General features: G+C 39.2%; 1 protein-coding gene across 2 annotated transcripts in view; it reads right to left on the bottom strand.

The window, feature by feature from the left end:
• Positions 1–22350, bottom strand: part of mllt3 (MLLT3 super elongation complex subunit) — an 80217-nt gene that overhangs the window by 35924 nt on the left and 21943 nt on the right. For both annotated transcript variants that reach the window (XM_033610220.2, XM_033610221.2), the window contains exons 3-4: positions 8602–8684; positions 4541–4684 (exon numbers count right to left, since the gene is read on the bottom strand). In XM_033610220.2, coding sequence (XP_033466111.1) covers positions 4541–4684; positions 8602–8684 — 227 coding nt within the window. The remainder of the gene's footprint in view (positions 1–4540; positions 4685–8601; positions 8685–22350) is intronic.

Genomic DNA, 22350 nt, shown 5'->3' with positions numbered 1-22350 from the left:
AATGTCCTTGAACAAATCGTATACAATTCATTCTGAATTTCCTAAAACAATACTTAAGCAAGAGAATTGCTTGTATCTATACGTTTAAACAAAGTATATGGCAGAATAATTTTAAAAGCAGACGATGAATAAATATACAAAAAGCTGAGTCAACACAGGCCAAGCAATAAAGCAGCCTCCTCAGAGCAGAAGAACAAATAACAGGAGTGGTAAGGTTTCACCTTATATACTGTAAAAGACTGACATTCAGCATCTACAGTCACACTTCTTTTGTGAACAGCAGCTGTGGTGCTTTAGAGTTAAACAAAGACATTAACATACTGACGTCATGGCAGCCTTATTAGGCCATTGGAATATTTGGAATCCAAACATATATACATGAAATAAAATATTAGAAATATTAAGGAAGAAAGGGAAGAGGTCCTATTTCACTATTTTTCAATTTCCAAATTCGCAAATAGACACGTTGTAGAGCTGTCCCTGAACCAGGACTCTCAGGATCGACACTTGATAGTGATACACCAACTTAAAGGGTGCATTATTATTACTGATGTCTTATCTACTTTACACACACATATGATTATACATATACATATACATACCTGTGAAATAACATATTATTTACTCCCCTGCTCAGACAGTGTCAGTTCAGCTCACCTGCAGAGCACCCACCCGTCCATAAGCTCCCATGTATCAACCTACATTAGTGTCATGCTTTACCTGTGAAGCTGCCTTCACATAATAAGAAATTTGCTCTCCATAGGCCGCAGATCATAATGCACTTGCAGAGGCACAGAGCAGGTATATCATCACTGCTAACTATATGCCTATTCACAAACCTGGCAGCCCCGTCTGACTGCTTACATTTGGCCATGGTTACCTTCACTGGCAAGATTGTGGTAGGATTTTAATGTTGTTTTATAGAGTTCAGTTATGAATTTTTCTTCCATCAACCCCTCCTCCCTCTGCTTGCACATGTGCTTCTGACTATGTCACATACAGCTGTTATCCCATTGGTTGTACTTTGAAAGGTCAATGGTAACTGAGATCAAAGTTTAAATAATGTGAATTCTGTGTGCAGTGCTTGTCTGGCGCCACCGCTCTTCCCATAGGAAGACAATAGCACAGTTAGTGCAGAGCGCTTTTACAACTGATCATGCGTGGGCTTCTTTAGAACCACATTTTAATGCCTTTGTTCATCATCATGAACAAAGGCATCATCATGCCTTTGTGATGAAACATCAGATTTCCACACAGGCAGAGCATTTCAACTGCCAGGTTGCTGACAGAGCCAGAGTTTCTAACAGTCAGGAGTCACTGCCCTCCATTCCATCACCCCTCTATCACAGTAAGTTCTGTGGTTAAGTCATTTTTAGACAAGAATGAGTTTGTAAAGTTTACAGCCTGCCACGCTGATGCTCCTGCATTGCTCTGTGCACACTGGTTATGATTACATGCACACCAATATTCCCCTATTATTCCAAATACAACAATATACTGCACTTGATGCGGGTCATGTAAACAGCACATTCCTTTTAAATATTTAGAATTGGGACTTTTTCCGAATTTAGCATATTTCAAATAAGGCATGGGGGATTGCCACTATTAATCAGGTTTTAACAGCATTATTTAGATATGTTTACCGCTGATTCAGATTATGCATCTTAATTGGGCTTTTTACCACAGTTTATGCACATGGCGTCCTATCTGTTTACAGTCAGCTCTGTGCATTGTCATGGATACGTTGTACAGAATAATATATATAATATATAATATATAATATATACACACACACACACATATATATATATATATATATATATATATATATATATATATATATATATATATATATATATATATATATATGTACAGTACAGGCCAAAAGTTTGGACACACCTTCTCATTCAATGCGTTTTCTTTATTTTCATGACTATTTACATTGTAGATTCTCACTGAAGGCATCAAAACTATGAATGAACACATGTGGAGTTATGTACTTAACAAAAAAAGGTGAAATAACTGAAAACATGTTTTATATTCTAGTTTCTTTAAAATAGCCACCCTTTGCTCTGATTACTGCTTTGCACACTCTTGGCATTCTCTCCATGAGCTTCAAGAGGTAGTCACCTGAAATGGTTTTCCAACAGTCTTGAAGGAGTTCCCAGAGGTGTTTAGCACTTGTTGGCCCCTTTGCCTTCACTCTGCGGTCCAGCTCACCCCAAACCATCTTGATTGGGTTCAGGTCCGGTGACTGTGGAGGCCAGGTCATCTGCCGCAGCACTCCATCACTCTCCTTCTTGGTCAAATAGCCCTTACACAGCCTGGAGGTGTGTTTGGGGTCATTGTCCTGTTGAAAAATAAATGATCGTCCAACTAAACGCAAACCGGATGGGATGGCATGTCGCTGCAGGATGCTGTGGTAGCCATGCTGGTTCAGTGTGCCTTCAATTTTGAATAAATCCCCAACAGTGTCACCAGCAAAACACCCCCACACCATCACACCTCCTCCTCCATGCTTCACAGTGGGAACCAGGCATGTGGAATCCATCCGTTCACCTTTTCTGCGTCTCACAAAGACACGGCGGTTGGAACCAAAGATCTCAAATTTGGACTCATCAGACCAAAGCACAGATTTCCACTGGTCTAATGTCCATTCCTTGTGTTTCTTGGCCCAAACAAATCTCTTCTGCTTGTTGCCTCTCCTTAGCAGTGGTTTCCTAGCAGCTATTTGACCATGAAGGCCTGATTCGCGCAGTCTCCTCTTAACAGTTGTTCTAGAGATGGGTCTGCTGCTAGAACTCTGTGTGGCATTCATCTGGTCTCTGATCTGAGCTGCTGTTAACTTGCGATTTCTGAGGCTGGTGACTCGGATGAACTTATCCTCAGAAGCAGAGGTGACTCTTGGTCTTCCTTTCCTGGGTCGGTCCTCATGTGTGCCAGTTTCGTTGTAGCGCTTGATGGTTTTGCGACTCCACTTGGGGACACATTTAAAGTTTTTTGCAATTTTCCGGACTGACTGACCTTCATTTCTTAAAGTAATGATGGCCACTCGTTTTTCTTTAGTTAGCTGATTGGTTCTTGCCATAATATGAATTTTAACAGTTGTCCAATAGGGCTGTCGGCTGTGTATTAACCTGACTTCTGGACAACACAACTGATGGTCCCAACCCCATTGATAAAGCAAGAAATTCCACTAATTAACCCTGATAAGGCACACCTGTGAAGTGGAAACCATTTCAGGTGACTACCTCTTGAAGCTCATGGAGAGAATGCCAAGAGTGTGCAAAGCAGTAATCAGAGCAAAGGGTGGCTATTTTGAAGAAACTAGAATATAAAACATGTTTTCAGTTATTTCACCTTTTTTTGTTAAGTACATAACTCCACATGTGTTCATTCATAGTTTTGATGCCTTCAGTGAGAATCTACAATGTAAATAGTCATGAAAATTAAGAAAACGCATTGAATGAGAAGGTGTGTCCAAACTTTTGGCCTGTACTGTATGTATATATATATATATATATATATATATACATATATATATATATATATACATATATATATATATATATATATATATATATATATATATATATATATATATATACACACACACTATAACTCACCAATAGTTTTCAACGTTGGTGTAGAGATGCATGCAGAAACACACACATTTTTGGTCGGAAGAAAAAACACCACTACTTTAAACATTATGAAAGAATTAATTATCGCCTATCATTATTACCTTTTCAAGAAGGTGGCTGAAGGAAGGAAAGAGGGAGGCTGAGCTTGCATGGGCCAACAAGTCCGCCATCAGTAGGAAACTGAAAAAATCCTTTTCTGATGCAAAGAAGCAAAATGACAAGCGGCTCTTCTACTTTTCCATATTTGGACGTGATAAACGTCACGTTTGGGAACATCATTGGAGTATGCATGGCTGCATTTAAAGGGTAATATTAGTGGAATATTAATTTTAATTAAATGTGTAAACAGCTTAGAAGTAAAATTGTCTTTTTCGGAATAAGGGCAAAAACCGGACTATTTGGTGCATGTAAACATATTCAATGATGCAGCTAAAAAAAAAAAAAAAACAAATGCAGTGATTTGACTGAATCGCTGACTGAAACTCATGGCTTGAATCATTGACTTTTACCTAAATTGTTGGCTCAAGTTTTTTCATGGGATATGCTGACATTAAGAAATATTTATGTGCTACTGTATGAGTGTCTTGATTCAACCACTTATTGATAAAGTATGCTTAGCAAGGCACTTGATCCCAGTTACCATCAGTTTAAAACAGCAGATCTACAGGACTGGATTTTGGCTGATTAGAGGCAGGCTGATTGTGTAGAACTGTATCTATGTGTCACACTGCATGAGTGTGTACAGGTGTGTTTCTGGAAAAACAGCACTGAACTCCATCAACTTTCCCCACCAAAATAGAGATGAAAGTTTTTCCTCCTGGGCGGGCTGCAGCAGAGGTTGGTGTATTGCATTAAGAAATGTCAGTCAAGCCCCAGCCTCCCCCTCACACTCCTACCCCGCCGGCTTTCAGTAGCTTCCTACGAAACTCCTCTGTTGGGTTGTTGAAGGTTAGCTTCTCACAGCGGAGATGATTGACAGGTGGGTGGCCCTCCAGGTGGAGGAACAGGTCGTAATCAAAGCGAACTTTCTTCGGTTCTTCCTGAGGAGAAGTGGCGATCCACACAGAGAGGGAAAAGAGGAGAAGAGTCACAGTCAGTCTATCACCAACATTACATTCTTTTATCAAAACCATCACAATCCCTTCAAGACTGCTTTCAAACTGACAGAGTTGTTGTTGAGTGATTTCTTCGGTGGGACAACAAAAGTTAAACTGATGTGTTCACAGTTTAAATATGCCTTACAAAGCATTTCAAGCTACGTATGTGGGAGGAAACTGCCAAAATGTTCATGATTTTTCAGAATGTGCACATTTACAGTGAGTTACTCACAACTAGGAAATCAATAAAAATACCAATGTACCACTTTATGGACTGACTTGGACGTATTTTTGGATTTGTTCTGCAAGAAGGAATGTCATATCACAACCTCATGCACCTACTCAGTCATGTAAAATAGTACTACACTTGACAGTCTCTATACTTGCCATAGCTCCATAGTGAATTCTGAAACCTGAGCAGAGAGTTTGTCGTCATACCAGAAGGAAAATAGATTAAATCCTGAAACTGAAACTCAAATCCATTTTGATTTTCTGGCAGTTGTTTTCCCCTCCTTGAATAAAGGAAAAATAACATCCCAAAAAAAACAAAGCACTTAGTGTGAAGTTGACCATGGTCAATTATAGAGGTATGATATCGATCCTCTATCACACTATATAGTTACACATACTTAAATGTCACAACTATTTTCCAAAAACTCTAGATTAGAGGCACTTCTCATCACAAAATATCTTAATGAAAATGGGTTTTGTGGGTACCCACGAGTCTCCCCTTTATAGACTTGTCCACTTTATGTTAGTTTTGGGCACAAACTACACACTTTTTTGCATGCAATGTTTATTAAAGACGAGAAAAACTTCTACCACTTCTATGTGGTATATTCTGTTGACCTGCTATCTCCCCCAAAAGATCCCCTGTCCTCCTCAAAAAGACAAAAAAGGGTCTACAGTATGTGGGTCTCAGAGGGTTAATTGTGTGCTGCTATTTGTCTCTTCACACTGTTATTAGCAGTGCAGCGCTAATCTAAAACATATAAATCTAAAATCCACGATCAAAAAATATATATTTTTTGCATTCATTTGATTCCCAATCAAAACACGCTGGTAAGAATTGCTTTACCTTATTAATTTGGACTTCAGAACTGTTTTGAAATGCAAAATTCTGAAATTTTAAACCTGCGATAAAAAGTGTTGAATTGCGATTAAAAAACGTAATCGTTTGACATTCCTGAATAAAATATCTTTCCTTCAAATTATGCTGCTAGTAATGAAGCTGTTGACCTTCAGCCTATTCCTTTTTCATACTTCAACAGAGGAATAGGGATGGAGCGATAGGATTTTATTGATACTACAACTGTTATCAATACTCCTTATCGGTTTGATTCTTTATACTTCAAAACTAAACGATAAAAACAGTATTTAAAAAACAAATAAATTGAGGCAAGGATTAGTAACAGTCAGTTTACAACAGCAAAGTCACTATATAAACTCAATATCTCACTCAAAACAAATCTTAAATATCAGCAAGATAAGTCATATTCTTGACATCACAGTACCAGTATCTGAAATTAACTTTCTGACACACCGGCCAAAGTGGTAGATGAAAAAATCTACCAGCCATGCATTTTTTTCCAGGTCAAAATAATGAAGTGTGTTTCTGTGTCAAATATATATTTGTTTCAGTGCTTTTCATTGAGATAATAAAATGTTATGGTAAGTACAAACTTATACTGTTGGCCAAGAAAACATCTGAAGTAATCAATCAGTAATGCAGTGGAAATGTCTAGGGCATTTATTGTGAAATGTAAGTACTGAACAAGTTAAGCTGTAATTCACTGCCATTAACAAATGTGGTGGCAATACAGAGTTTGCCATCTTAGCTCAGACTATGGAGAGTCCGTGGTATTATTTTTTACCTTCATAAGCAACTCGCACCTGTCTGCTACACATAAGCATTTCAGCAGTTCATCTGGTGTCCTGTACGGTAAACGGAGACACAAAACTAGCAGCACTCCAGGCGTTCAGTTTTGCGGCACTGGTTAGACACGAGTAAAACACATGTAGTGTGTGTGTGTGTGTGTGTGTGTGTGTGTGTGTGTGTGTGTCAAACATCAGCACTGACAGCAAAGGAGCAGCAGAGCAGCACACTTGTGAATATCATCAAAACATGGTAAAGACTCTCAGCATAGTAATTAGTTACATGACTATTTTGATATAAACATTTACCCGCCAGTGTGGCAGATAGCCTTCCAACATTTACTCACCAAATGGAAAATCTACCGGCATTAGTGGGTGTTAATATTTCACCCTGCATTGACATCAGTCAGTATCAGTCATTCCTCCCCCCTCTGCTGCTGATGTGATTCACTGCCTGCGGGCAGTGCTGGTATATCTTAAGATAAGTGTCAAACTATGAGAAACACTTAAACTGTTAGATTGAAATATTACTTTCTATGGCTGTTGAACAGGTGTATTGATAAAGTATTGGCTTTATACTTGCTGAGGTTTTATTGCACTTACAATAACAAGTGTAACATTACTTGGAGGAGCAGCCCTGACACAGAGAGCAGAGGAGATGCTGCAGTGTGATAATAAATTACATCAAAATGTTCAAGTACAGATAAAAGAACTGCGAACATTGGAGCTTATTAATACTACGGTCTTAAATAATGCAGAAGGGGGTTAAGAGTAGGGGCTGCACGGTTTTGACCAAATGATAAAATTTTGATCACTACTGAGATCATGATTATTTATTGATTTTACTTTCACATTTAAATAACCCGAGTGCTGCTCTTACTTACATGTTGTGCTACAAATTTTGCGTCAAAATAAAATCCACCAATATATATATTCTTTTTAACAGTGGTCACGGGACAGTAATATGTACAGTGTTGCTGTTATGGATGTCTGAGATGACGCTGGATGAAGATGGGTATTTAGTGAGGTAAAGTTATCGACATTATTCTTATTGGCTTTCATGCATTCATTGTACTGCAGTTTGGAGTGTTTTTTCAGTTGCTTCAACATGTTGATCCAAAATTACTCATCTGGAAAAATCCAAAATACTTCCAAATAAAGAATGAATGATGGTGGTTATTGGACAGATGATTTCTCAATTTACCCGTCTGCAGCCGCAACATTCAGGGAAGTTTTTCACAAGCTGCCGCTGCAGGGTGTGTGCCTGTAGCAGCTTGATATGCAGAGGAGTTTTCTATGAGTGAAACATGCATTTTAATCATCAATATACAGTTGATCACATTCATTTAATTGTGTGAAATTAAAATTGTGATCATGAATAATATTTGATTAATTGTGCCGCCCTAGTCATGAGTTGTGCCTATACTTGAACGTAATAAAAGGCTCTGTGTTCTGTACCAAGATGGCAAAAACTGAACTGCATCCCACACTGTCAAAGACAGTGCATTACAGCCTCACTCTTTCATAGACATACACACACTGCAACACTTTGAATGCTTGCAATTTGAAGCAAGTAATACCCCTTTTTTTTTTTTTTTTTTGCATTAGCAGCTAAAACAGACTATGATGGAACACAATCCGTAGACGGAGCTCTTGCACCTATGTTTAAACACTGGCTAAAGGAACGCAATGTCCCTGGCTCAAGTTGGTCGCATGTCAGTCTTCTCCCTCCCCTCATTTCCTGTCACCTCTCTTCTATCCACTATAAAACAAAGGCAGAAATTCCTCAAAAACTATATAAAAACAGTCCCTGGGTAAACACTCTTCAGACATCTCTGCCCATAAATAAACAAAAAAGTAAAAACCTCCTTATTAAGCCAAGGCATATATCAAAAGCACATTAAGAAACTGAGGGACTTAAAATGAATCTACTGTTGAAGATGTAAAACGTACAGTTTGCTGGCGAGTAGAATTGTTAAATGTACCTTATTTTTGAAGTAAACTTCAATAGGCAAAATGAAGCCTGCGTATCCAGACTCCTCCACTTTGTATGGTGGATCCTTGCACACTGAAATGAAAGAGAAATTTGCCATTAAAGAGAGGCCATTGACCTTCAACACAAGGTGACTTACAAAACAGAGAGGCTGGTTTAAATTCATTTAGTTCTGTAAAAAGTAAAACAGCTGCCTCCTTTCAATCACTATGGAGCGCACAGCAGCGCTGTGTCTGTGAGTGTTGGTGGTTGCTGGGGGACAGAAGCTCTGATGAACACACATTATTACAATTATCACATTCTCTCACTATTCTGGACACAAAAATATACGAGTTTTGCCTTTGCTTCTGAAAGTCTTGTCATTTAATGAACTGAGCCACTAAACCTGCATCTCTGCTCTCATGAGGTCTCATTAACTCCTATTTCCATTGTCTGCACTGATATCAAGACAAAAGCTGTGAACCAGGGCCTTTAAAGCTTGTGAATCCACTCAGCTCATGACAAGGAGAAGACTTCTCCCCTTGTCCCCACAGGCTTTAAAGACAAACAAACTCTCCAAGAGCTCAGGTGTTCTTCCCTGGAGGTGTGTGTTTGTCAGCCTCTCTCCCACTAGACTCCCCAGAAAGGTACCAATTAAGTTCCTGTATTTGGAGACCTGGGTGTTTTTACTGAAAGAGCGGATAAAAGCAAGTCTTAGCTGTGGTTCACCTTTAGGTAATGTCACTCTGATGCAAAGCATGAATAGAGGATAGTTAAGATGTCACAAGTCTGTAGCAACCACAGTGAAATGTATTATTCAGGCTGACTTGAAAAGTTCTTTCAAGTTCAGAAAAAATAAAGAAAAAGCTTTGACATTTTTTGGACATCTTATTTTAACATGCCTAATTCAGGGCTTTCTGTTTAGAATGGAACAATGATACTGCACCTTCAAAATATACTCTGGCACCATTAGACCATTACAGCTGTACTGCCGCATCCAGGAATTTGAAGCAGAAGACTATAATGTGACAAGTTAGTCAGTAAGTTGCTGAACCTCATTAGCTGCTTTCCTTGAGTTCACGGAAGTAACTTTGTCTATAGGCTACAGCACAACAAAGTAGGAAACAAAAACAATTAACACAAAAGACAAAAAATTTAACGTGACATCCTGCTTACTTACTTATCGTAGAAGCAGAAATATCAAATAAGAATGACCAAATCAACAAAATCTGCAAGTCTATAAAATCAGGCAGCCAAAACTCTGTGCTTCTCTAACACTCCTGGTGTGGTATGAAGCCATGCAGCGGACAGAACACAACTGGGTGGGAAGCCATGGAGGGCTGAGCACGGCACAGCTGGCACCCATGGAATTGTCCCCCCTGCTTCCTCACAGTCAATGGTAGCAAAGAGAAAGAAATCAACCAATTTACGCTCCTCATGTTGTGCCTAACTTTAGTGAACATATCTGGTATGGAATTAATCTGCAGATGCTTAAGTTAAAAACGAGAACAAACTTTTCAACAGATGTCAGTTTCTGACGTACTGCGAAGGCCAAAATGTGTTCTGCAACAGACGTTAAGGCTTGTTGTTTAGCCAAGGAAATTTCCGAAAAACTTGCGGTACCTACTGGCTGGTTAAGAGGAGAGAGGAGTCAATAGTCAGTGACGGTATTGAAAAGACCAAGTTTTTCAACAATTGTGAATCATCACAACCACAAGAGGTTACTGAGCATACAGTCATACATGTGCACAAAAAAATATTAGGCTGATTGGTTCAATAGTTTGCCAGATTAGCTTCAGACAGACAGATACACACTCACACATGTCCAAACATACATTCCCCGCCAGGCTTACACATTGCAAAGATAATTAGGTCTGCAACTAATGAATTTTCATTAATAGGTAATGTGATGATTACTTTCTCAATCAGCTAATAACTGTGTGGCTGATAATACAGTTGATTGTTGACTGACTAATCGATTAATCATTTCGGCTCTAACTGCAATATACAGCTATTGTTAATCAAGGTCATTCTCTACAATGAAAGCCTTAACTCAAGCTCCACTCACTAGTATTTTGGGAACTTTCATTAATATCTCAATGACTTCCTCTGTGGTGCTTATTAGGGCTGTAGTCTCCTGGTTGACTAGTCGATTATTTGGTCGCTATGCTCTCGTCCGACCAAATTCTCATTAATCGAACAATCGCCGTGTTACTTTCATAAGGAGAAAAGTGCTACATCAACAGCTTTCCAGGATTAATCCATTATTTCCTGTGGCGGGGTGGGGGGGGGGGGGGGGGGGGGCAAGGCTAAGTTACCTGTAAAAATGGGGACGCAGACCTCCTGTCAGTTTCTGTATACTGACACCATTTCCCTCAGTGGAAACGAAGCTTGTATTTACCTGTATTTCACAGATAAGAAACAATAAATTGTGAAGACAGTAAAGCCTCCACTAAAATAGCATTTTGTCTTGTGTGTGATTTATCCTTCAGGGATTTATACTGGGTTCATAGGAACAGAGGAAATCTCCGCTCGTTGCTAGGCTAATTTAAACAATGTAAAATGCCATAGTAGTGATGCACCGAAATGAAAATTTGTGGCCGAAGCCGAATAAAATTAAACGCTTGGCCCAATACCAAATACCGAGTACCGAATACCGTTGTTTAGTTTTTCATTAGTTTTTGCAGATGAACCCCCTCCAGATTAGTGTTGTCATGGTACCAAAATTGGGACCCACAGTACGATACCAGTGAAAGTATCACGGTTCTGAGTAGTATCACGATACCACAGCGAAAATGAGGCAGATGTGCCTTTTGTCATTTATAAAAAGATAAATCACTTTTCTATAATACATCAATGATATTTCAATTGAATAAATTACTTATTGACTTATTCATACTTCAAAAACAGCGTCAATACGTGATGAACATAGGGGGGATCAAAATAAAATAAATAAATAAAATAAAAATCAACCAAAAATCAACCAGCCACCCTCCTTCCCTGACAAGTAAAGAACAGTCTCTTCATAAGTAAAGAACAGTCCCTAAAGTGCGGTGAGGTTTGTCGGCCGTTACCTGCCACAAAGAGAGAAGTGTGAACAGCTTGCTTCTCCTCTGACACATCACATACCTGTGTGCTGCCACGGCTCGGCTGTCCAGGTACTTTTGGGCAGTCATGACACCAAGAAGAGGACATTATTGGAGCCGGACTTCTCCGTCGCCGGTAAGCCTATGGCCGCCATATTTGACAGGAATACATTCCTGTCTATGTCTGTGACCCCCGTTCAACCCACAACCGGCGGGATTCGCCTTTCGTTTCTGCTGCTGGTTGAAATCTGTACTCGCACAGCGTGCTGAATGATTTATTTTGCTCGCGCAAAACTATTTTTAGTCGCAAATGCGAGTGCATGACGGACAGAGTAAAATATCGCCACACTGCCGACATTTTACTCCGTCCGTCACCGCAAGCCGTTTGACTGCGTTATCAAAACACACCGCTATTATTCAGCCTTGCTTTTCACTTATTCCACCAAATACCGAATGTGTATTTTTTTGCAATATTCGGCCTAATATATTCGGTTACTGAATATTCGGTGCATCCCTATGCCATAGGCTGGCGCTAATAACGGTAGCATGTTATATTTGCTTGGAAAACGTGTTTAGTATAAGACAGATGTTTTGTCAGTGAATGTTGTGAGTTGTAATGGAGCCAAATTATGTGCCGTTACCTTTGTTAGATGCTGCTGTTGTCGCTGGTTTCATATGAGAAGAGGAAAAGATCGCTAGATGCTAGGCTAATTAATACAATGTAAAACGCCATAGACTTGTGCTAACAACATTAGCATGTTGTATTGATGAGGGAAATGTGTCCAGATAAAGACAAGTATTTGTCTGTCAGTTCTGCAATTTATAGTGAAGCCAATTTGCATACTTGTGTTTGAAAGTGTCTCTATTAAGCCACATTTAATGTGTGTTTTCAATCAACTATATAAATAAAGTTTGATTTGAACTAAACTTTACAGCACTTAACACAGTCCTCCACCGCCGACTAGTGTTTTGGAGGAGTAACTGCAGAGTGACAGACGTAAAAGTGCAGAAGTAAAAATAACGTGCAGATTTTCTTTTTCTCTCGACAAATCGATTGGTTCAAGATTATGTGCGACTTTAGTCGACCAAGATTTTCTTTGGTTGACTACAGCCCTAGTGCTTATTAAATTAAAATTGATCAATTAGCCCTAAGCAAACAATAGTAAATGGACCATGAATTAGGCTTTATCACAATTACTTATTACTGATTATCATCACGATTATCACTATAGTTGTTGCCATTATTATTATTATTATTATTATTACACTGTTATCATTTTATAATCTGTTTTGTAAAATATTTAATTTATGTTGCTGTGAAAACAAATATTTCCTTCAAACAACTGTATTTATTCAAGTTTCTCACCAAAACCTAAATTTTACAAGATTACATCTGAACGTTTGAACACTTTGTGATAACGTTATAATTTACCTTGGCCCAAAGCTTATTTTTACTGCACAGAGCTGACCAAGCATTTGGTGTCAAACTTGAGTTCTTGACAGGCACTCAAAAAGTACTTGGTCCCAAACTCATCCTAAAGTGGACACAGCAGACTGCTGGAGAACAAACACAGAATATAAAGGAAACCTCACAAGAAAAATGCTCTGAGTTTGTAAGCAAACAACTGGTAGCTTGGCTTTCAGTGATGCAGGTGACCTCGGTAATACCCTGACTCATCCTTAGCGCCTACCAGCCTTTGACACCAATCTAATCATCACTGTGCTCTCTTGTTTCATTTTGGAGCCCCGCCCCTTCAGGGAGCAGCAGTGATTGATGGCTCAGCTGACGACGCTGAGGTCGACCTCACTGCTGGGGCCAAGCCATCCAAAACCCAATACCACTGAGCAAATATTATGGGTTAGAGTTAATTGTGCAAGTGGGTCAGGTTCAATTACACCCAGCTAAAAGAGCCCATTCACTCCCACACCAAATATAAACTGAGGTGGAGAGGGAGATGAGCCCAACCACCCCATAATGGAAAGAAAAATTCACACTGAAGCGCATTAACTCTTTACATGGGCTGGTATATTTTTCTGATGTGCATGGATAACTGTGTAGACGTGATGTCATGCTGAGATGTTTTCAGTGAAGTTACAGTGAACTTGCACACCTCCAAATGAAGGTCTGACCAATGCTGGATTCTTACTTGGAACATTCATAAAAGACAAAAAAACACAACTTGATATGAATTCCTTAAATTTGGTTGACAAAAAATTAGGACCAAGATATGTAATGGGCATTTTACTGTAAAACAAAAACAGTGCACTCAGCAGAGTGCAGATCTCTGCTAGGTGGCACAACACAGGAAATGACAAAAAAACAGACACAAAGAAATGTAACTACATCCCCTTCTCATTCACTTATGGTAGACGCACAAATATCAAGGAAGATATGACAAAATCATCTAAATCTACAAGTCTACAAAACGCTCCACTTCTGAAACTCTCCCAGTGTGGTGTGACACTGTGTGGAGGACTGAGCTGTCAGACAGCGGACAACTGCACCCAGGTGGAAGTGTCCCTCCCAGCTCTCCAACAGTCAAAATGGCAGCAAGGATAACAAAAATGGTAATTCATTAATCTCATATTGTGCCTAACTTCAGTGGATCACAACATATTGTGTATAGGGATGTAAATCACCAGCTTCATCACGATACGATATTATATCGATTTGTTTGGATGACGATACGATGTTTGTCGATATCACAAAGTCTGTCACGATACAATTTTGATTTGATTCGATTCAGGAGCCTGCGATCGATATGACGCGATATCATATGCCCACAATCACACAATCATTTACATTAACTCACAAAAATAACTAGAATATGATTTGACCATTTTATTTCTGAGCTCTGTTTGTTGTTTGAGCAGAGGCGCGCTTGCCCAGAAATGGTGACACAGATGTGCTATTTGAATTTCAAAATAAATGTGTATCTTTAAGATGACGATATCGATCGATGTTTTCATTTTGCATCAATGTAATCGGATCGTTAATCAATTAATCGATGTATCGATATGGATCGATGTATCGTTACACCCCTAATTGTGTATGGAATAACTCTGCAGATGCTCTGGTTAAAATGAAACCAAATATTTTCTATGGATGTCAGTTTTTGAGCCACAGCACAGGCCAAAATGTGGCCTGTGCTGTGAGCAAAGCTAATTTCAAGAAACTTGCGGGAGCTATTGGCTGGTTAAGAGGAGAGGGGAGTCACCACTCAATGACGGCATATAACAGTCAATCAACAACTGTGAATCATCACAACCAAGACAGATCCTTGAGTGTACAGTCATACATGTGCACACAAAATATGAGGCTGATTGGTCCAGTAGTTTGTGAGATTAGCTGCGGACAGCAGATACACACACTAACGCACGCATGCACACACACGACCAAATACATGATCCCCTTCAGGCTTACACCTGGCGGAGATATGTATCATCTCTTAAGCACTCCCTGATGTACAAACTCTGTTATGAAAACACAGTTTCTAACTGTCCTCAAACATTTGTTTGGCATTTCTGGTTATTTATTAGTCAATATACCGTATATGCAGTGGTGTAGTGGTAATTGATGAGGTGGGTGTACTAGTAGGTAGATGGGTAGGTTACCAAGAAGGAAGCGGGTATACTCTCCTACATATTCAAATGATCTTTTGGCTGATAGATGGGTATATTGTAAACAACCGGAGGGGGATATACCCCGTATAACCGCAGAATGTCTTGTTTTTTGTTTTTTTTCCCCAAGACTGCTTCAAAAGCATTCTTAGTATATATATATATCAGAGTTGCCTCTCTAATATTCATTTTACATTGCTGAAAACATCAACAAATGTCTCCTTCAAACTATTTTATTATTTGTGTCTCACCAAAAACTACATTTTACAACATAACATTTTAACGCATCATGAGAATGTTATTTACCTTCACCCAATACTTACTTTCACTTAATAGAGCTGAAACACATCATAATGTAACTCAAGGCAACCTCCATTAACAGTTAGTTGTGGCCTCTGGCTGCTAACAGCTAATGTTATCTAGCTCTCCTCCTGCTGATTTCGACACTGATTTTTTGTTTACAATGTCGTATTATCAAGGAAGCAATAGTGTGTGTTCTCTGATGCAATGATGATGAGTTTACTGCATTCTCTCATCCTGACGCTGTCCCAGGAACCATCTCTGTTTGTCCCAAACATGTTTTCTATTGTCCCCAGGACTACGGGACGCCGGCTGCTACTAGCCATCTTGTCACACAACAGTCATAGTATTCTTCTTGTACCTGCTCATTCATTTAAGTTTGTTGCCGTTAGTCTGGAGATCTGCTTTTTAGCTTAAATTGATGTGACACAACAGAAACATATGAGCAAATGCGATCAGTGAATGTCACCTTTTTGCCAATAAGCCTATGTCAGTCAATAAGGCGAGTATCAGTCGATACCGATGTTCAGCTGATAAATCGGTGCATCCCTGGTCACAACCCTAAACATTACACTTTTATGAAACAACACATCAACTTTCCAGGAAAAAGCGCAAACGTTCTATTTCACAAAGCAAAAGCATTATATTTAATGAGCTCAGTTATTGTCCTGTCATTATTAGATTGAAAGTAAACTGATCTTGAGACAAGATGTGGTTGAACACCTTCAAAAGACAACATCCTGAGGGAAACCCTGCATGTGTTTTGATGGTAGCATTTTACCTTTTACTAGTAATTAAAGAAATAACACACTTCAGCAATACAGACACTGAACAGTGTCTGAATACTGTACAAACTTTTTAGTGGTGTTGTAACTGAAAAAATCCAAATGACAGGCCAAGTTATGTTATAAATGAGAGGAAAAACCCCAAAGCTCTATGAAGACACAGAGAAATCCAGCTAATGTGCAGGGAGAAGTCAGGGCAGCGTCTTGGCTGGGGTTCAGTAGTTTTCAGGTTGAAAAGGTTACCATTATCTGAAGGAGTGTCTGAGAGGCAGAGATGCACAAAGCAACCACTGACCTGTAACAGAAAACTTGCCAGTGGTCACAGAAGCCTTCACAGAGGGACAGGGCCGTATGGTTTGTTAACATGGCCTTGGTTTAAACCAAGATGCCAATCACAGAACAATGCCAGTCACTATGTATTTGCCCTTTCCACACAGACTGGTTAGTAATGAGGCCGGGCTAGACGACATGCATGACCATAAAACAAAAGGCAAGACTGAAAATAAGAAATTCTTTAGTGAGGCTTGTGGCTCAAATATGAGCTCCCTCGGCTGACTGATTTACTATTAATTAGGGCTGTTAGGGCTCAGAATTATGCCAGTCGAATCAAATTTGGCTGTTTAATACAAATATTCAACTATCTGTTCTGTTTTTTCCATCTCGAGTTTGAATTGTGGTGAACAGGACGTTTAGTGTGACAGTGACAGCCACTTGATATGGATTATAAATGTGCAACAACACTTTGTACAGACAGCAGATATCAAACTAAAACCAGAGACTGCATCATATTAAGTTGCTGTGAGCTGTAAATTTATAACTTCTAAGCAGAAGGCAAAACATAACTTTAACTCAGAGCCTTATGGTGCAAATTCTCTCCTCCTCCGAGCTGTTGCATCGTGTCAGCATCATGTCCGCAGCAGCCTGTGGGGGACCCATATTAACTGTTACATCGCTAAATGGCATGCTCTACAGCTTGCTCTCCATCACTCACTACAGTACATTTTTAACAGATAAAGAAACAGAGAGACCGAAGATGTTACATTGATGAACTCAAACATTTCAAGCATCAGCGATGGAGCTTTCAGAATGCTTTCATTCTCACACCCATAAAGTGCAGTGTCCAGTGTGAAGATGTTTGGATGAGCGGGTCTCAAGAAAGCTGCAAGCAGCAAGACCAGAGGCAAAGCAATCAGCCCATTCTGAACTGGCCTATTTAAAATGGGCACTGTTCTGAACAAAATCTAAAATGTAAACAAAGTCCTGTATCTGACTTGACACTGAATAACCCATATGCACTTACACAAGTGTGATGTGGAAACGTCGGTAGGAGACATCTTGTGTCAGCAGTTTGAAATTTGAAAATAAATAAATAATAATAAAAAAAACCTGCATATTCATAATTTTAGATTATTCAATATGAGGGAAAGAGAACATGTGTGACTAAGAATTTTTAACAAGGTAATTTGACTTTTTTGGTAGACAAACATGAGACAAATTATCAAAACGGAGCAGATTTAAAACGTATATAGACGTAACTCAATAATTTCACTATTAATGACAGTGATTTAGCAAGTTTCTACAAGGTCCAGGAACAACCACTGCAGTAGAAACACCAGACAACTGTCACAAAGCTCCTAAAACAAGTATCTCAGTGACTCTTTGATCAAGATGTTCTGGCCAATGACAACTTCCTCCTGCATCCTAAGAAACTGTTTTTACTCTTAGTGTCTTAATCAAGGATCAAATGTTTGCTGATACAGTACTTTGAGTTTTAGTACAGATACTTTTTTACACCTTACTTAAACAACTTGAATGTTGCTAAAGATGGTGCTAAGGACACACTTTGGTTAGTACCAGAAAAGGAGTGAGGTTTGATACCCAGCATTAGTCCTAAAGAACCAAGCCAACTTCAAAGAAACAATACAAAGAAAAGACAAACTGAGCTGGTGCCTCATGTGTTCTGTTACAAGCTGTAAATGTACACGCCACATAGACGACTACATACAGCAAAGTAGTCCGCACTGTACTTCAAAGAAAAACCCAAAGAGATGAAGAGAAAAAATAATCACTTATTTCAAGCATGAATGTGATGAAACAGTCTTTGGAATACAAATTAACATTTGGAGCAGAGTAGTACTCATTTCCTGGAACAAACCACAGTCATATGACAGTGTAGCAGTCCAAAAAACATTGAGTAACCATGATATGAGCTGCTCTAACAATGGAGGGTGGTGATTAGCAGCTCAGAAGGGATGGTGTCTCTGGTTGACTGAGCACAGTCCCTTAAAAACAACGTCACACTAGACTTTTCTCCACGGTCCTGCAAGAACTCTGCTGAACCAAATGACCTCACACTAATCAGCTAAAAACAAGACCCAAGAACCCAAACAAGCTCAAGATTAATCTGCCAAGATTAAAGACCAGAACGCAAGAAACATCCAAGTTTAGATTTTAAGACAACTCACTAGATAGGTGGCCTAACAGGTGGCAGGTCTGGGGCAGTTAAAAGTTGAAAATGACATCACTACTCGCCGTGTTATGCATCATCATTTGGTTAAACTGGGGCTGATATGAGGTAACATACCAGGTTATCAACAGTATCCTCCTCTCACCCCACCAGCAGGAGGTAAAGCATGCAAAAACACAGGCAGAAGCGTATTTGTCAATAAAGAAATAGAGGTTAGATTGGATGACAAAAAAAAATTATACATAAACAACACCATATGCACATCCTCTACTAAAAACACATAGGTGTGAAGCCGCACCCACCTCCTGGGACCAAAAACAGATTAGAGAATTGGACGACTGAAGCGAGGGGTAGGGGTGGGGGTCAAAATCAAGGGGATGCTCCTGATAGGTCACTGACAAACAGCACATATGGTGGGATGAGGTGTGCCAACAGACTCCCAGACCTCCCTGGAGAACCATTATTTGTGATTGTTCTGACATTTGATGTTCTCAAGGGCTCTTTCAGAGAGTCGTTCAGCTTACAAGATGTAACTCCGCACTGTGCAGCAATTGCTTTAAATCGTGAAAACAATTAGGCATTTCATATCGTGACCCTGGCCCCCTCCAGTTGATCTATCAGAACCTATCAGCCCCCAACTTAAAGCTACCCTCACCTATCCCAAACCCATCCTGTGACTACATCCTTCTTGTCTTTTCATAAATACCTACAGCAGACTACCATACTGATGGTACTTTGTAGTAGGAATTAGGGATGCACCGATCCGATATTTGGATCGAATATCGGCCCCGATATCATCAAAATAGTTGGGTATTGGAAAATGCAACCTATACCTGAGGCAATCCTTTCCCTTTAAATCTATTGTGACGCGCACTACATCATACGTCATGGAGTGAAGAAGAGAATCTGCTGTGTGGAGGTATTTCATAATATTTCAACTGCTGTCATACAATTGTTTATTTTTGTTAAAAAATAAATAGTTCATCATTGCATTCATCTGTTTCATCTCGTTTCATTTTATCTTAGGAAAGAACTGTGTAGTCATCAATGCCTGATGCCTCGAGATACCGACGATCAGCTGATAAATCGGTGCATCACTATTGAGAGGTTAAAAAACCCAGTTTTTGCAGTTGCTTGCTGTATGTATCAGTCATTACAGACTCCAGCTGTGCACTCAAAACCACAGAACTTATTTAAAACATTTCTAACAGTACCAAATACATCAGAATGCATTTTGGAAAAATGTGAATAAAATGATGCACAAGACATGAATATTTCCATTTGACTAATTTGTGCAGCCAACATGCTGGGGCTGAATAGTCACAAACTACATTTTCAACATAAACAAAGATTTAAATGATTACGGCCCACTGAGGGCAAAGTTGTATCCGGTACTTACAGTACCAAAAAAAAAAAAAAAAAGAGGTATCGACGTATTTTTTGCGTGTTGGCATCGACTTGGTAACGAAGTATCGGTTCTCATGACAACCCTATACTGAATAGATGACAAAGATGTCAGTGTTCTCTGGTATGTAACTATGTCACAACAATGCTATTTCTAAACTACTCAAACATATTTTTGGTGTTTCCGTACTGCAATTTCTTGTTACTCATTGAGTGACATCTTCACCAATTTGAAAAATCTGTGATTTGCCAATATATATGCCCTCAATTAGATGCCTGGCAAATCTAAGCACGTCATCAAATTGATGCAACAACACTGCCCGCATAAACCTAATACAACCAAAGACATTAAATGGCTGGCTACCACAGTATAAATGGTACAACAAAAGCTCTGACACTTGACAAATTTATATTCTAAAGGCATACATCATATCGTCCAACCCAGCTTGGAGGCCTCTGCAGCCATCCTTAAGGGCAAACATGCTTTTTCTTATTTTGCACAATGCATGGATATTACATACATTGAAAAGTATTGTATTTCATGTCTCCATAATGCAAAATATGATGTTAATCCCACTGCAGTAGAGACTTGATGATCACTAAAATTAGGTGCAGAAAAAAGTTGATATATTGATATCGGTATTGGTTATCGGCCAAATAAGTTGTTAGATATCAGCATATTGGACATAGGCAAAAAAATCCAATATTGTGCATCCCTAATGGTAACCACTAGAGCTAGACTGATGAACCAACCAGACTTATATTAGCTTATAATCAGTGGATGTGTTGGCATTAAAAAAAATTGTATCTACAAAATAATTATAATTATTATAATAATTATAGATATACTGCATCTGATTTAATCTTATCAGATAATCTGTATCAGTATCGGTGTATGCTGCAATGTCTGCTGATACATGACAAGAAATGTCAAAGATATGTCTGAGGTAACACAATCTGTGTGACATTTACAGTTTGTCTGACAAGTTTGTTTTTATGCTGTTAAGTGCCTGGCTCAGTGTGTATCTTGGTCGCAATTACAAAAACATCCTCTACAGGATCCATGTCAAGATTGCTTGGTAATGTTTGTATTTACGTAAAGCACTGGACAATTAATGCATTTTTTAAAAAAAAACTCAAACAGTGATATTGGGCTATCGGGCTATAGCAGTCACAACACTATGTGTGTGTCTGTTGAAAGATGTGGATCATGTCTGTGAACAGGCTCCACCTATAACAGCCATGAACTGAGGCGGTTTTGTACCTAACTCTTGGTCCACATGTGCATGGGAGGTGCTATGTAGCCTCACAGCTTCCAGCTGGGGCTCCCTCAGACCTTACATGTACAGACATGTTGGTGAACATGCAGCTGTGCTAAATCTACTGTTGATTTTACTAACAGTTGTTAGATCTGTAGAGGGGGCTAACAGAAAGGTTATGGCATCATTAAAATCAAAAGGGGTCACCTCATTAGGAAGTTCAGGAAATGTTCATAGCAAACTTCCAGTAGATGAGGGGATATCCTGCATGCTGTGCTAATATTTTAGCCTGAGGACAGTGCAAAAGGAACGTTATGGACTCTACTTATCATCCTCTGGGGAGCAGATAACATATACTAAGTAGCACTGGAGAGAATCTGCATGTAAGGTTATGATATTTCTTGTGAACAATTTATAATTTTGGCCTGCACACACTAATCTTTAGAGGAATATTTACACCAGGGTAGTGTCCAGTGTTTAGATATTTCATAGGAAACGGTATGCCATTCATGTACTGTTGTATGATAAATGGTCCGCAGCCTTTTTATTTCGACAAGTTATCCACATTTATTAATGATTTTTTTTTGTTGGTCTACCCGTCTCGTTTGTTATCATTACTGATGATCACTGCTCTGCTCTGTTAACGTTATTCTCTGGGCGATGGCGTAGAAAGTATCCATAATATACTTCACAGTTGTCTTGCTAATTCAGATGTTAAATTAAAACACGCTTGCAACCACTGCCTTTTGTGAAAATGAATTACAAGTAAACTCTAGTGTGTGCCGAGCTGTAGACTGTCCAGGTGCTGCACTGCTCTCGTGGTTGAATTCTGCCTTGTTC

This window comes from Epinephelus lanceolatus, chromosome 22, assembly GCF_041903045.1.
Source record: "Epinephelus lanceolatus isolate andai-2023 chromosome 22, ASM4190304v1, whole genome shotgun sequence".
Taxonomy (NCBI): domain Eukaryota; kingdom Metazoa; phylum Chordata; class Actinopteri; order Perciformes; family Serranidae; genus Epinephelus; species Epinephelus lanceolatus.
This window is presented reverse-complemented; position numbering and strand designations above follow the sequence as displayed.